At 48.9% G+C, this 16,393-nt stretch overlaps 1 protein-coding gene across 1 annotated transcript; it reads left to right on the top strand.

Moving 5' to 3' along the window:
• Positions 1-51: 51 nt before the first annotated feature.
• On the top strand, positions 52-16,393 carry KIF3A (kinesin family member 3A; the record flags this gene model as incomplete). Its single annotated transcript, XM_084268707.1, has 18 exons — positions 52-66; positions 374-656; positions 1,908-2,052; positions 2,283-2,367; positions 2,818-2,923; positions 3,643-3,782; positions 4,635-4,832; positions 5,190-5,364; positions 6,467-6,568; positions 8,077-8,148; positions 11,613-11,769; positions 12,563-12,743; positions 13,025-13,135; positions 13,847-13,972; positions 15,246-15,299; positions 15,443-15,511; positions 15,705-15,829; positions 16,345-16,393. The coding sequence occupies 18 exons, from the start codon at positions 52-54 to the stop codon at positions 16,391-16,393; spliced, it is 2,193 nt and encodes a 730-aa protein (XP_084124833.1).

The following is a 16,393-nucleotide window of genomic DNA, read 5'->3' on the forward strand; positions in this document are numbered from 1 at the left end:
GTACCTGCTTGTCATCTCTGAGCTTTGAGACTCGTGTGCTCCCCTGAGAGCATGCTGTCAGTGCTAGTGGGGGGAATTACTATCCCTTCTTCCTGCAAATGCTTCTGAGGGTGGAATTGCTGATGGAAGAAATCCACAGATGATCTTGAACAGGAAATTCTCACATTTTCCTTGGTCTGTTTCCATCTGAGCACACAAGAAGCTTGTGTTGGTTAAGCATGTGTTATTCTCTCAGCTTCGGTCGTGCCCCCAAGTTCGTGGTCCTGTGGAGGTGTCTGCATTTGCTTGAGCTGGTTCCTGTTTGTGCTGCAGCAGACAGGCATGTTAATGCTCTTACAGCCTGCATGGTTCTTGCTTTTTAAAATAATTATAGATCAACAAGCCTGAGAAGCTGGACAAGCCAGAGAGCTGCGACAATGTCAAGGTGGTGGTTCGGTGCCGGCCTCTCAATGAGAGAGAGAAGGCTACAGGCTACAAGATGGCAGTCAACGTGGATGAGATGAGAGGGACTATAACTGTGCATAAAACAGACTCCTCCAACGAGCCTCCCAAGACGTTTACGTTTGACACGGTGTTTGGACCGGAGAGCAAACAGCTGGATGTCTATAATTTAACTGCAAGACCTATTATTGACTCTGTCCTGGAAGGGTACAATGGTGAGTCTTTGGTTTTAAACCCATCTCCTGCTCTCTGTAGAGTTCCTGCTGATGCCCTTGAAGGGAGCTGTGCCTTGGGAGGGCTGCAGCCCTGTGCTGTTCCTGTCCTGGCCTCAGATGTATAAAACCCCCCGAAGGTACTTGCTGCTCTGAGGAGCTGTGGCTGTACTGACTGTGATCAGTGACAGTGGGAGACTGGTGATGAACAAGACTCAGCTGAGGTCAGCTAGCTGTGTGTTTTTATTCTGTATCTTCTGTTTGCAAAAGATAAATGTCTTTATCTCACTGTCAGAATTCTCAGCAGCTCTTCACTGTGCAATTTCAGGCAGCTGCCATGGCCCTGCAGTACCTAGGTATGCATACCAGGCTCGTGCCTGTGACTGCTGTGTTTCCTGCTCTAAACTCTGCTGCTTTGAACTAAGATGACTAGTTAAACACATCTGCCCTACCACACAGATCATCTGCTGCTTCCTACAGCTGGGAAGAGCGTAACCATGATTTGTGTGTGTGTCTCTTCTGCATGTAAAGGAAAGCAGATGCTATAGGGAAACAGATGATTGTTTTCCATAACCACGTGCTCTAAAGGTTTTTGGAGGTTTGTGGAGTGCCTGATAAGCTCCTGTGCTAACACACCCAGGTATCAGCTGATGACAGCTGGGGAAAGATGAGTTGTAATGTCAATGCCCTGACAATCAGAACTTGAGTTTTCAGCAGTGCTAGGCTAAACTTAAACCCCCCAAATTTTTCTGGAGTACCAGAGTCTAGGATCTCAGTTACTTTACTGGTTGTTGCCTTGTGCAGGCTGACTACCCAGGCACAGCTGTAGCTGCATCTGCAGCCTCAGAGCTGGGCTTGTGCTGTGTGGCCTGTGTTGTAGAAGCCTCATGCTGTTTCTGCTGTGGCTTAGAGCACTGACAGTGGTTGGTTTTGCAGTTGGTTTATAATGATCTTTCTCTAATTGACCATGTTATTAATTGGGCTTGCCTTAATTATTTGTGTGTGAGACCTAAGTGTACTAGCAGTTGTACTTTAATCGCTCTGCAGAGGGAAAACAAGCTGACTCTCTCTTGGAACTCTTGCAGGCTGGGTAAAACAGTGCCTCAGCCCTGTTTGCTGTGCCTGTCCAGCATTCCTGCTGCTCCAATCTGCTAGAGGGGGTGGAAAATTTCAACTCTCGAGTGTTCTGTGCTATCAGTAAAACCACAATTAGCAGCTGCTTAGAGCTTGTTCATCTATTTTCTTATCCTTCAGGTACAATTTTTGCATATGGGCAGACTGGAACAGGCAAAACCTTCACCATGGAAGGGGTCCGAGCAGTTCCTGAGCTTAGAGGCATCATTCCCAACTCCTTTGCACATATATTTGGTCACATTGCCAAGGCAGAGGGGGACACAAGGTAAACACCTTCTCTCTTTTGTGTGTCCATCTGTAGTAGCAGCTTGACCCTGATAGTAGCAACTGACAGGGTACCTCTGGCCCTGGCTGAAGGACTCCTGCTTGGAGAGTTCCTGGTGGGTAGTAGGATTGTGTTAGTGTATCTCTGTGTGTTCTTTGTGCTCTGTGATTCTGTGTGTTGGACTTCAGTAAATGCCTTGCTGAGGGAGCTGCCCTGATGCTTCTCTCCAGGTTTTTAGTCCGCGTGTCCTACCTGGAAATTTACAATGAAGAAGTGCGGGACCTGCTAGGAAAGGACCAGACACAGAGACTAGAGGTGAGTCTGCTGGTCTGGACGTGGTGTGTGTTTGAATCCATGAGCAATACTGTGTTTTAAAGGCCAGGGAAGCACTTGAAGGGAAGTGGGAGGTCGGGCTCCTCAGCATGTTCCTCTGAGGTGCAGTAGCTGGGTGTCACTGCTGATGCCTCGCAATGTTTTCTGCTGGGTCAGTTGCACAGTGAGGACCTGGCTGCTCAGTCTGAGTCAGATCTACCCCCAACAGTCTTTCTAGGAATTAGAGACTGATCTGAAGTTGCTATTTGCCACCAGAGGAAACCAGTGTAATGCTATCCTGCATGAGTAGTTATCCCTTACCTGCTCTGATTCAGAGTGGTTTATGTGCCAACCAGAGCCTGGAAAAGTAAATCATTGTACTGTTACAGTACCATTGGAACTGGCTGCCAGGGATCTCCTAAGGAAGCTCCATCTAAACTATTTCTCTCTTAGGTTAAAGAGAGACCTGATGTAGGAGTTTATATCAAAGACCTTTCAGCTTATGTTGTGAACAATGCAGATGACATGGACAGAATCATGACTCTGGGCCACAAGAACCGTACGTAGCCTTGCTGTGGGCAGGTTTGTAGCTCTGGCAGTGCAGAGTCTGGTTATGAGACTGTACTGAGAGATCTTCGTCCTGGTGATGGACTGAAAGATTGTTCAGCTGAGCAGAGCAAAAAGGGTATCCCTTCCCAAACCCCTTTTGTGTGGAACAGGCTCTGTCTCCTGCACTGGCTGGTGCCAGTGAGGGAAACAGCAAAGTGAGTGCTGTCAGCATTGTCAGAACTGCTGGTGTGTCTCTTGGTTCTTCTCCCTCATCAGCCCTGCTCAAGATGAACAACCAGCCCTGTGCTGTGAGTGGGAGGTGGTTTATGTTTTCTGGAAGACTTTTTAGTTAAGCTCAGATCCTTTCATGACCTAAAGTTCTGACTGCTGCTGCTCTTGGTTTGGATTGCTGGGTCCTTATTTCTCAACATACAGTTGTTTCCAGGGGTCGTCTGAGAGTGTCTTAAGCTTCTGATCTTTGTAGTCTTAAACAGGTGAGAACTGCTGCTCTTGGGATGGGAGTTAATGGTTGGCTTAGAGCTACAGCTGTAGTGCTTCTGCTAGCCTAATCAGAGATGTGCTGCAACTTCAGTGCCCAAGAATAGTGAACTGCTAGGTCTGAGCATCGCCCTTCCATCCTCTGGAAGGGCTGGGTAAAGAGGTGGGGGTAGGGCTCCTTTGAGAGCAGTAGGAGTGTCACAGGAGCCTGTGCTTTTCCTCTCTTAAAAGGTTCTGTGGGTGCCACAAACATGAACGAGCACAGCTCGCGCTCACACGCCATCTTCACCATCACCATTGAGTGCAGCGAGAAGGGCGTTGATGGCAACATGCACGTGCGCATGGGCAAGCTTCACCTCGTCGACCTGGCTGTAAGTAGGAGCAGCCAGCTCTGCTGTGACATGTGCTGGGCACTGCTGCTTGTGTACATGCTGCTGAAGGCACAGCAGAGGGCCTGGCCTGTGCTTCATGGATAAAGCCTGTCTTCTGTTTGATGCTTGACTTGTGACACGTTCAACCAGGGTCTTAAGTCAGAGGTGTACCGGGAAGAGCTTGTAGTGGAGTCTGTCCCAGTGTAAAGGGCTCTCTTGTTTATATAAATTAATAATTAAATGGATAAACTACATTGGAGAGAGCTGTCTGGACAGCAGGGCTGGATCTCCACAAGCAGCTTTTTTAGAGGGTTGTGACCACACAGATAATCACTTGCAGGTTCCCTGCATGTAACTGTGCTGGTGAAATGTGTCTTTAGCATCAAGTTCACACTGGACTACCTTTCCTTGGAGAAGATGCAGGGAAGGGGAGACTACAGGCATTCAGTGTCTGAACATTAACTTCAGTTACATGATGTATGCTCATGTTGCTCTATGAACCTTTAAAGTAATTGTAGTGTTGCTTTTCTCCCTCGATCCACTGATAGGAGAGGCTGGGGATGGTGCTTAGCAGCTCTTGCTGAGATGCCTCATAACTGCTGGCTTGCTTCTCATGAAGTTTTTGTTTATGGGGATAAAAACCTCTTTTCCCAGCTGTATTGCTTTGAGCATCCCTGAGTTTGCTGGCACTGAAAGCTGTGGTTAAGACCTGCTTCACTTCATTAGTGTCTGAGATACTTAGCCAGGCTCTGTAACAGAGGAGCTGGCTGATGGCTGCCAGTGAGACTTCAGATGTAGTTGATGCTTTCTGGATGTGTTGGAGGGTCTGTTGCAGCTTCTGGTTCTTTCCAGGGTTCTGAAAGACAGGCGAAAACTGGAGCCACAGGACAGAGGCTGAAGGAAGCTACCAAGATCAACCTCTCTCTCTCCACGCTGGGGAACGTCATCTCCGCGCTGGTGGATGGGAAGAGCACCCACGTGCCCTACCGCAACTCCAAGCTTACCCGGCTCCTTCAGGACTCCCTGGGGGGCAACTCTAAAACCATGATGGTAAGTAGAGAGCTGCCCTCTCTGTCAAGGGGTGTTTTTACAGGGGGAGCACAGGGACTCTTCTGTGAGAGCAGCCTGGTGTTTACCTCTTGAGCTCAGAGCTGTTGTAGCTCAGAGAACATGTATGTGGGTGTTTTTCCTGTCTTCCTCCTTGCCCTGTGCAGAGGAGGGTCTGAGCAGGGTCTGAGCACAGTGTGCACCCATGCATGAGATCAAATAGGAGCTGTGCTTGGGCAGCCAAAAGCAGCTTTGGTGTAGAAGGAAAGCTTGGGAAGGGTAGCAGTGTGAGACTGACAGAGATGAGGATGAGTCCCTGAAGTGCTGTGGGCTCTGACACTGTCCTCCTCTGTGTCACAGTGTGCAAACATTGGTCCAGCAGACTATAACTACGACGAGACCATCAGCACCCTCAGGTATGCAAACCGAGCCAAGAACATCAAGAACAAGGCCAGGATTAATGAGGATCCCAAGGATGCTTTGCTGCGCCAGTTTCAGAAAGAAATCGAGGAGCTTAAGAAAAAACTGGAAGAAGGTGAGGGTGCCCTTCCTCCAGCCCGTGTCCCCAGGCTGTACCCACTAGGTGGCACTGAGCACTGGGGTGGCTGTGGCTCCTGGCCCGGGTTGGGATGGGCAGAGGGAGTTTATGTGCCTAACAAAGGGTGAAATGCTTTCATTGGTGGGGGAGGAGGGATGCCTTATTTTTAAGGGAGGGGGGGAAATAAACAATTTGTGGAGCTAGAAGTGGGGCAGACTAGCAAACAATGCACAGAGAAATAAGAAGCTGCTTTAAGTGCTGTAATTTCATGGCCTTGTGACACTCTTAGTCTGTCAGCATCAAAGGGCCTTGCCAGATGGATGCTTACTGCCTTGGCTCACAGGACAGCTGCAGCAATAACCCAAGCATGACTTGCTGTTTGGGGTCTGCCCTGTTCAGGAGAGGCAGGAGATGCTCAGTAACTCTTCAGGGGTTGGGAGCTGGGTGTTGCTGTTTTACCTCTGGTGAGCTGAGAGTGGCTTCTTAAAGTTTAGACTCTTAAGCAGCAGAACAAACAGCCTTGTGTTGGCTACTGAGAGGCCAGGGTGTGAAATCCTGGATTCTGTTCAGTTTGGTTCCCAAGCTCACCACCTGAGCCTGGTGTGATGATAAACGTGGGAAACTGGCCATTTTCTCAATTAACAACCATTCAATTAACAGCCATCCAGCTTCCTGTATATGGGTGCCAGATTAAGTAGCAGATCTATGTGAACTATACTCATCTGACTGTTTTCTCCTCTGAGATGGGAGAGAAGGTGTGGGGAGACCCTGCTAGGGAAACCATAGCTCAGAGCATCCTTGCACTCCCAAGGTGTTAGTTCCTGTGAAAAGCACCCACTTGAGCTTTAACACACACACACACACACACACACACACACACACACACACACACACACGACCTCAGAGCATTAAATTGCTTATCTTGATTTTTTCCCTTCAGTTTCCTGAGCCATGGCAAGCTGCTCAGCAGCTCCTCGCTTCTGCAGGTGCTCATCGGCTGAGGTTGGGCACTGCTGTGTTTGGATGACTGATGCCTGCAGATAAGGAGCTGGTAGGAGGTGAAGGGAAGCATAACAAAAAGCACACTCTTCTCTTCTAGGGGAAGAGATTTCTGGCTCCGAGAGCAGCGATTCTGAAGAGGAGGATGAAGATGAGGATGGGGAGATCGGAGAGGACGGGGAGAAGCGGAAGAAACGGCGGGGTAAGGCAGGAGCCTCCTGTCAGTGTCACCAACCTCCTCTTAGCCAGGAGCTGGTGTCAGAGCGTAGCCAAAGCCAGGTGGGGGGAGAGTGGAGGTCTAGAGCTGCCCTACTGCTGCTGCAATTATCATGCCTCTCCTAGAAACGAACCTGTTTGATGCCTCTGTAGAGGGACAGCTCTGAACCTGTAGTATCTGCTTCCACTTGGGTAGTTGTGCTTGTGGTAGTGTCCTCCCACAGTAGCTGTGTGTGGCTTGTCCCTGTGTGCAGGTGGGAGGGAGAAGGCACTGGAGATGAGTTGGTAGGCAGATGAGGTTTTTATGACAGTGGGAATGGTTGGAGGGGAATTCTGGCTGTGGTTTAGGCAAAGGATTCAGCTCTTACGGATGTTCAGTAACTTTTCTGTTGTGTCCAGAGGAGAAAAGCTTGCTCTTTGGGTGCCTTTGTGGAAGCTGAAAAGCTGAGGGAGAGGTGCACGTTCCTTGCTTGCGGGAAATCCCATGGCGACTTGACTTTGTGCTACACTGGTCTTAAACTCCTCAAAACTCCAAGGGGTGTTGTTGAACTGTCCCATGGATGTTCAGTTAAATGGGGGGTTGTCCCATGGGATGTTGTAGCTTCCAGGTATGCCCCTGGAACCTCTGATGTTTCTTCATGGGGAGCAGAGAAGTCAAGCCCACTGCTACACCTCAACTTTTAGCTGCTCTAAACTAATTTTGACATTCAGACTGCCTTCCTGTCCTGAAGCACCCAAATCTGTTAAAAGATTCCTGTTTAAGCGTCCTGCTCTAGATGCACTCTCTTCATTTTGCTGGCTGTCCAAGTAGAGCTGTAAGTTACCTTTGTTGTGCCTTTGATAGCTGTAAAAACCTCACTTTCAACCTTCTGGTAATTTCTAGAGGCAAAAAGATTGACACTGTGTCTATCAAGAACCAAGTCCTGCTCAAATCTCCTCCCAAGAGGGAACCACTTTCAAAAGATTGAAAGGAGTAGGGGGCAGATAACTGACTCAGCTTCCAAACAAGCTGCTCTAAGGTCCCTAAGTAAGGGTGCTGCTCAGCAGGAGCAGGCACAGTAACTGTCCCTGTGCAAGCTGGTTCAGCTTTCCAGAGGGAAGGTGCAGATTGCCACGTGCATCAGACTGGAAAGGCCTCCTGGCCACTGAATCCTCTGCTCCTGCAGATACCCACAGCCCTCTCCACTGTGATCTGGTTTCCTGTGCTGTTGTTGCTTGAAATGGAAGCTGCCTTGGCATGTTGTTTCAAGCTGTAGGCTGGTTAAGATGGGTTTTAAGTGAGGTGTCTTTTGGAGCATGCTATTCTGTGCTGGGAAACGGTGGCTTTGCAAGCTGACTCTGGGAGGGATCCGAGCAAACGCTTCCTCATGGGAACTTGTGCCTCTTTGAACAAGGTTGCTGGCCCTTCTGGGGTTCTTTCCTTTAGAACTAACTTCCCATCTGCATGTTTCTTCCTCTCTGGGTCTTTCTGTGGGACGCATTTCTGTTTTCCAGGCAGTAGCAGCAGCAGTAGTTCAGACTCCACATGCTCTGTCATAGAGAAACCTCTGGATAAGTCCTTCACTAGTGAGTGGGAGCTCTTAAGTCCTTTAAGCTTTGGCCTTTCCATAATCTGCACACTCCATTTTGCAACCAGTGCTGTGCTCTCCCCTGCTGTGCCTGTTGGAAAGATAAACCTGAACTCCTAACACTGCTAAAGCATGCCTTTCCTTTGCTGCTTCCACGCTTGAAACAGTTGCTCAATGTGTGCTGTGTCAGCCAGGTGTGTGGGAGGGTAGGAAGCAATTTAAATCTTGGGCAAGATTTAAAGACAACTGAAAAATATTAAGTTGAAACCAGTTTAACTTCTGTGCTAAATGCTCCCTCTGAACTATCAGGAAGAACCCCAAGCTAACTCTTTAAATGGGATTTGCTACAGTGAGTTCATAAAAAGGGCAGCTGGAGAGGTGAAGTGGGTTGTGCTGTGCTATGTTGGACTCTGCCTTCTCACAACTGCTTTTGGAGGGAAGGGGATGGAGCAGCCAACGATCAAATGCCACGAGGTTTATATGGCAAAGAAGACATGGTAACACTTACTGGTTTAACTTGATTTTGGCAGATACTTGGCTATACCATATACTTTAACTGCCATATACTTTATTTACTTGGCTGTACCATATACTTTAACTGCCCTGTGGTGTTAAGCTCTGGGATCACTGTGGGATTTAGTTCAGAGGAACAAGGGATCTAGGGTTTGGGTTAGCAGTGAGGAAAGTCTGTCCCACTCCTGGTTGGAGAGGATTCTGTGCCTGTAAAAGCCCCACAATCACTTAATGACTGAAGACATAAATTGCATCTCAGGGCTTGGCTTGTAGGGACTTGAGCTGCTGTTGTGCTTAACCCCTATAAACACAGTCCACTCTCCTTCTTCTGTGGAGAGAGTCTGGGAAGTATTGCTGTAGAGTTCAGTCACACCAGCAGTGTTCTGTTAGCAGAAGGCATCAGCTCAGACAGTGAGGTAGCAGGTTGAGAAGGGTCACAGCCTGAGGGAGACCTTTGCTGCCTCATACGATGGTAGGCTTGGAATCTGCTTGCTTCAAACTTGCTCTTTTTTAAAGCTTGCTTGAAACCTGAGTATTTTATTTGGGTGAGGACAGTTAATAGCCAACTGCTGATGTGGCAGTGGGTGGATGAGTCCATCTCCTGCCAGTTTGGAGACGAGCAGCTCTGTTGTGTGAGTTCCACTGGGCGATTGAGTGGCTCTCTGTGGCTTGGGATATTAACTGTCCTAAAGTGTGACCCTGTTGCATGTGGTGTCTTTCATTACCCTTCTCCTGTCCTGCCTTTTTTGCTGCACTTGCTTGAACAAACAAAACTGGCTATATACCTCTATGGAAGCATCAGTTACTGCAAATTAACCTACTAATATGCCCGTGTAATTAACTGGAGGAATCTTGTGCTGAGACTCCCTGTGTGCAACTGTCGTGTCTCTTGCAAAGAATTGGCTTGGAAACTGGGTGAAAGCTTCAAGTGAGTCTTATGTCTGCTCATGTTGTGCAGGTAACCTAGCAGAACTGGCCACCTGGAGGGGGGGAAGCATTAAGTCCCTGATGAGGAAGAGCCCTGTCCCTGTAGTGGTTTCTTAGGGCATGATCTTTGCAGCAGGCTCCTGACCTGACACTTACTGCATTGCTCTGAATGGGCAGAGGAACACAAGGCTGAGCTGAAGACTCTCCTGGATATGCAAAGCACTCTGAAGTGCAGAACCTGTCTCTGCTTTAGCATAAAATCCTGTTCATTAACGTTGGCTCTAATGGAGGTTCCTAGTGATGATTATCCTGTGTTTTCCACCCTAGGAACATGTGTAGGAAATCAGTGCTTGTTCTGATGCTGATGGTCTTTGTCCAGAATGATCAAAGCAGTAATTTCTTTTCTTTCTTTCTCCTTTTCATGCTCATGCTGCCTCTCTGCGACTTGCTTTCTACTTCCTCTTAACACAAGATCAAGCAGGTTGGTGTAACTGATTTCTACCTCCTTATAACACGGTTGTGGAGCTTGTGATGGGGTCTTGCAGCTTGGCTTAGTTCACCTTTTCCTTAACTGAGAATCCAGAGTGCAGTGCACCAAGAGTGCAAAGCCTTTATAAAAAGAGATAAGCCAGATATAATCATCTCTGTGTAGCACTTTCAGAAAGCTGCTTAATCAAAGACTAATTAGAGTTATTTTCACCGCAGATCCAGATAGAAGTGTTTATTATCTGGTTCCCAGGTTCAGCAGATGGAAACTAAGCTGTGGCTTGCTCAAGTCTTTACCTTGTCACAAAACTGATTATATTCTCTGGAGTGTGACCAAACCTGTGTGCAGGTACCTGCTCATGGCCATGTGTGTTTACAAACACAGTGCATTTTGTCTTTCTGCCTAGAGGTCACTGGTGTGTATAAATAAAGCTGAATGCCCTGAAGACCAGAGAGAAGGGGGAGCCTTTAATGGAGCAACAGCTTGCTTGAGCATGTTCTGACTGTAGGCATTGTGTCCCTGTGAAGCAGTCTCTGGACAGCTGATGCTTTAGTTTCCGGGCATCTGGATTGTAGGGTTGTGTGTTGGGGTTTCTTTGTGTCTGGAGAAGAGCAAAACAAGATGATGAAGGATTTGCTTGTAGTGGATAAAGGGGGATTGAGGGTTTTTGGGAGATTTGGGGTGCTCGCACTTCATATAACCCCCAAGTGCTCACCTGGCTAGGGCACTCCTGGCATTGCAGTGAAAGGTGACTTGGAGTGGCTGCCACAAGCCACAGCCTCACACCTTGTTTCACACTGGCAGAGGTGCCTGGGACCAGTCTGTCCAGGTGAGAGTTCTGAGCTGCTCTGGCTGCTTCCTTTGTAACCCTGGGCAGTGAACCTGGGGTGCTGCAGCAGTAGCTGCTTTGGAGAGGTGCAGGTGATAACTCTCAGCAGTCAGGGGCACTTTCAGATCAGTGGGCAGTCACTGTCATGTAGATCAAACACCACCAGAAAGGTCACCTGCTTCTGTTCGTAGGCTGCTCCAAATTCCTCTAGTCTGTGTTTTCATAGCAGTGTGCTCTGAAAACAGCTGTGTGCTCACTTTGTTATAGGTAAGTGTGTAAGGAGGGCAGTGACCAGGGGCTGTGGTGGGGGTGTGATTCTGGATTTGGAGTGTGTGAGTCCAGGTAGCTTGGCTCTTGCAGCTGTAGGTCGAGGTAGTCTTGTGTTCTCAGGTGGCCTAACTAGAACATCAGTGTTTGCAGCTTCTCTTCAGGCAGTGGTCCTGCTCCAAGTGTTCTCCCTTGGCTTTCTGGTTTGGGTGTATTATGTTACAGGAGTAGTTACATAGTGTTCCCTCTCTGTAGGAACAGGGGACAACTGCTCCATGTTGAAACTGGGTTTTAAAGACTGAGCAGCACCCAAATTGGAGCTGACACCTAATTAAATTTCTGTTAAATGCAAGCATTGGATCTGAACTGAGAGAAAATGCTTATACAGAGATTATCTTATATTTCTGTGAACTAATTGTTTTCCCTACCTCTTTCTAAGGCAAGAAGAAAGTTTCCCCTGATAAGATGGTAGAGATGCAAGCAAAGATTGAAGAGGAAAGAAAAGCTCTTGAAACTAAGCTTGATATGGAAGAAGAAGAAAGAAATAAAGCCAGAGCTGAGCTGGAGAAGAGAGAGAAAGACTTGCTGAAAGCTCAGTGAGTGCCCTGTTCTGAGCAGTTAGTGTGGTTGTGTGGGTTATGGATATCTGGAGACACATGGTGAAGTGCCTGTCCAACTTTGAGTGCAGTGAACACCAACTTTTGCTATCCTCAAAGTGAAAGAGGCACTTACTCTGTATCTAGAGCTTAGAGCAGGTAGAAGAGGCAAATTTTATCCTTTAGCAGCTTTTTTCTTTTCTTAACTTTAGTTGTGCAAGGTAGCCTAGGAACAAATGAACCCTACCTGAGAGTAGCAGTATGGCTGTAGGCAGCAGCTCTTAACCACCAGGTTTCCTGCAGCACACTCACAAGCATGTTGTTTTTGGGAGTAGGGGTTCTCCACTCTGGAGATAAAAAGCTGCTGAGATTGCACTGGCCCATGTAAATAGGACAGTCCTGCTCTCAGAGGCGGCTCCAGCAGCAGCCAGTGTTCCTGGTTTGCATCTCAACTGCCTTGCCTTGATCTTGGTTCACACACTTCCAGTTCCACAGCTGCCTCAGGGCATCAGTGTGCTGGCAGAGCCCTTGCAGGGGCTGCCTTGGGTAGCCTGGTAACATCCTTGCTGCCTCATGGGGGGACTTGGCAGCAGGAGAGACTTCTCTGCAGGTCTGGCTGTGCTTGGGAGCAGGCAGTGGGCTCGGGGAACTCCCTGCATTGGCTTGCACTGCCTCACCCCTGCTTCAACCCCTGGCAGCAAGACAAGTTTTTCCAGCCCCGTGAAGCTGAGCTGGACCTGCTGCCCTGCGCACACTGCAGGGTAGGAAGCCTCACACTTACCTGTCTCTCTAGACAAGAGCACCAGTCCCTCCTGGAGAAACTGTCTGCCTTGGAGAAGAAGGTGATCGTGGGAGGAGTGGACTTGCTGGCAAAAGCAGAAGAGCAAGAGAAGCTTCTGGAAGAATCAAATATGGAGCTAGAAGAACGCAGGAAAAGAGCAGAACAGCTTCGCAAGGAGCTGGAGGAGAAGGAGGTGGGGCTGAGTGCTGTAGCTGGCTGAACAGAGCAGTGGCTGGGTGCACCATGCTGTGTGCCCTGGCCCTGCTCAGGTGGGTGAGCTGGGGCAGCACCTCCCAGCTTTGGGGGCCACGTGCTGGCAGTGCTGTGGGTCTGAGCCAGCCTGGCTAAGCCTGGCTTGTGTGCCCTTGGCAAGCCCTGTGCTCTGTTTGAGTAGCTTCTCCTTGGTCATACTGCTGCAGAGAGTGTGTTTGGCTCTGTTAACATGTGGGTGTCTCTGCTGAATGTCGCACGCAGCAAGAGCGCTTGGACATCGAGGAGAAGTACACCAGCCTCCAGGAGGAAGCACAGGGCAAAACCAAGAAGCTGAAGAAAGTTTGGACCATGCTTATGGCTGCAAAATCAGAGGTTAGTGTTTGGAGTCCTCAGCCTGGGATTGTGTGAGGGACTATAGCTGGGGAGTGTAAGCCCTCAGCTTGGTAAGGCTGGAAAAAGTACTGTATGTTCAGAGGTGTCTTTGTGCTGCCTGTTTGGCTTGTGTGATTCAAAGGTCTGGTGTCAGAGCTTCGCAGGGGTGTGTTGTAGAGCTTTCCTCCGAGCCAGGCTGAGAAGGGGGTATGTGTGAGACTGAGACTCAGAGCTTCCAGGAAAACACAAGCTGTTTGCAGCAGCCCAGACGCTCCTCTGCCCTTACCTGTCTGTCCTTTCTGCCTGTGGCTCTTGCTGTCTCTTGATCAGTCACACTGGATCAGCATATCCTTTGGCTGGTTCCTAGAGTTCCCCCTTCAGGAAAAGAGCATCTTGCCCCTGGGATCAGAGGCTTTCCTTGAAACCTTGCAAGGAATAGAACTTGTCTGCAGGCTCTTCATCCGCTCTTAGCTGGTGCAGAACTTGGATTGGCAGCAGGCCAGTTTCATTTGTGTGACTCAAAATTTAATGCTGTTTTCAGCTGTCTCTGAACTGGAAGGTTTCAGAGGGTTTACTCGGAGATAAATATTCTAGCACTTATAACCAGAGCTTGCTTTCGTTTCCCAAACACCTTCTATAAGCAGAAGGCTGTTCTTTTTTTAGATGGTTGTGTCTTAAGCCAGGTCTGATGCCTCTCTGGTTTGTTTTTAGATGGCAGATCTGCAACAAGAGCACCAGAGGGAGATTGAGGGATTGCTGGAGAACATTCGGCAGCTGAGCAGGGAGCTTCGTCTTCAGATGCTGATCATAGACAACTTCATTCCTCAGGACTACCAGGTAAAGAGGGAGCACTGATGCTGGGCAGTGCTGGGTGTGCTCAGCTCTCTGGCTCTGCTGCTGTCCAACAGAAGGAATGCTGTGCCTTCTCCCTTCCTGATGTGGTGCTGGTGAACTGATGGATGCTCATCCGCTAAGCTGTAGCGCACGCGAGTTGGTGTGTAGTGCTGTGAGGCCCCGTGTGGCTGGGCACTGGTGAGGCTGCAGCTCGAGTGCTGGGTCCAGTTCTGGGCCCCTCACTCCAAGAAGGACATGGAGGTCCTGGAGCGAGTCCAGAGAAGGGCAACCAGGCTGGGGAAGGGGCTGGAGGGCAAATCCTCTGAGGAGCGACTGAGGGAGCTGGGGGTGTTCAGCCTGGAGAAGAGGAGGCTGAGGGGAGACCTTCTCCCCACCTCCACTGCCCTGACAGGATTCATGGATGTAACTGGTCTGTTCTCTGGGTGCCCGTGTGCTGGGTCTATTCCAAACCTCTCTCTTCCAACCTGTGCTTCAAGTTCTGCTTCCTGATGTCTGGTACTGGTGGAAAGCAGCAGGACTGAACTTGGAGCTCCTCACCTCTTGTTTTCTTTGTGACCTCAGCATTCAGAGAATTGATAAGCTTAAACAGGGTGCATGTTCCTTAAGAGAAAATTAAATAAATGGAAAAGCTACTTCTCCTCATATTTTGGATTTTTTCAGTGTTACGCTGTGTTCACTGCTGTCCCAGTGTGCTGGCACAATGGGAAACCTGGGCTGTAGTGGGAGCTCCAGGGTGTACAACGTGGGAGTGGTATTTGCTCTTCTGTAGCATTCTGAGTGTAAATGGGGGATGTGAACGTGGTTTGGCCATCCCAGTAAAGACAGTCTCAGCAATTCCAGGCTGGTTTTTAAGCAGCTTGTGTAGGGCTTCAGGGATGTATGTTCTAGAAAATGCATCTGAGTGTAGTTTGTGTGAGTCTCAAGTGTGGGACACAGGGGGCCATGGGCAGCCTCTTCTCAGTGTCTGTGGGGATAGGACAAGGGGCGATGGCCTCAGGTTGGAGCACAGGGAGTTCCCCACCAATCTGGGGAAGAACTTCTTCCTGGTGAGGGTGCCAGAGCCCTGGGACAGGCTGCCCAGGGGGTGTGGAGTCTCCTTCTCTGGAGAGATTCCAGCCCCATCTGGACACTGACCTGTGTGCCCTGTTCTAGGGACCCTGCTTTGGCAGGGGGTTGGACTTGATCTCTGGAGGTCCCTTCCCACCCCGTGAGTCTGTGATTGTCTCTTACAATCACTGTTGCCATTTCTTTCTAGGAAATGATTGAAAACTACGTTCACTGGAACGAAGACATTGGCGAGTGGCAGCTGGTAAGCTGGCTGACCAGCTCATGTCTGAGCTGATGCCACCACGAGCTCCTGAGGTGTTTGATCAAGCCCTCAGAACACTGATAAAGCTCTGGTCAGTTTTACTGTGTGCAGTGGCTTTACTAACAGACCTTTCTTTCTTTAAGAAATGCGTTGCATACACAGGAAACAATATGAGGAAACAGACTCCTGTGCTGGATAAGAAAGAAAAAGATGTGAGTGACCCTTTCTGACCTCATATCCAACAGCACAGGCCTGAGCTCTGCCTGTGCTACCATGCATGCTCACAGGCAACCCTCCCCAGCTCAGTTTTCTCTGAGAGCTGAGTTTTTCTGGTGTTATAAAAGCACCACTGGTCAGTGTATGATTCTGATTTGGTTTGTGGTGTGTTCTTTTTCTGGTTTGTAGCCCTTTGAAGTGGACCTTTCCCATGTTTACTTAGCTTACACTGAAGAAAGCTTGAGGCAATCTCTGATGAAGCTGGAGAGGCCAAGGACTTCAAAAGGAAGATCCAGGCCCAAGACGGGTAGAAGGTGAAGAGCTTTGGAGTATCTATGTATAAGGGGGATTTACCCATGGGAAGGCTTGAGTCTGTGCATGCAAACCTACCCTCTGCCCTCTAACAGTGAGGAGACCAAGCACTAAGCCTTTGCACAGTATAAAGTCCTTGTGATGCAGAACCAAGCTGAAATCTATTTACTGTGGTAAAATCTTGTCCAGAAAAGCTTGTCTAGGGATTTTTTTCAGCTAACCATTTCTCTGCATTCCCCTCTCTGGCTTCTTGCTTTGTTTTTGCTGTGTTCTGTGGTTCAGTTTAACGTCTGACACCTCGACAGTACATGTACTGTTATTACTGGAGAGGAATGTGCTGTTGGGGGAGACTTCAGCATGGTTTCCATGGTTGTTTTTGTCTGGCTGGTTTTGACAAACACTCGTGGAAGAGTAGCACTGTGTAGTTTTGACTGTGTCTGGTCCCTGTCTTTCCTAGACAGCATAATGATGTGTGTGTGGTGTTGTTTTTCCCCTTTCCTTTCTGCTCTCCAAACAGAAAACGTTCAGCAAAGCCAGGAGCCGTCATTGACTCTCTGCTGCAGTAG

This window comes from Gallinula chloropus (assembly GCF_964237585.1).
Source record: "Gallinula chloropus genome assembly, chromosome: 10".
Classification (NCBI taxonomy): Eukaryota; Metazoa; Chordata; class Aves; order Gruiformes; family Rallidae; genus Gallinula; species Gallinula chloropus.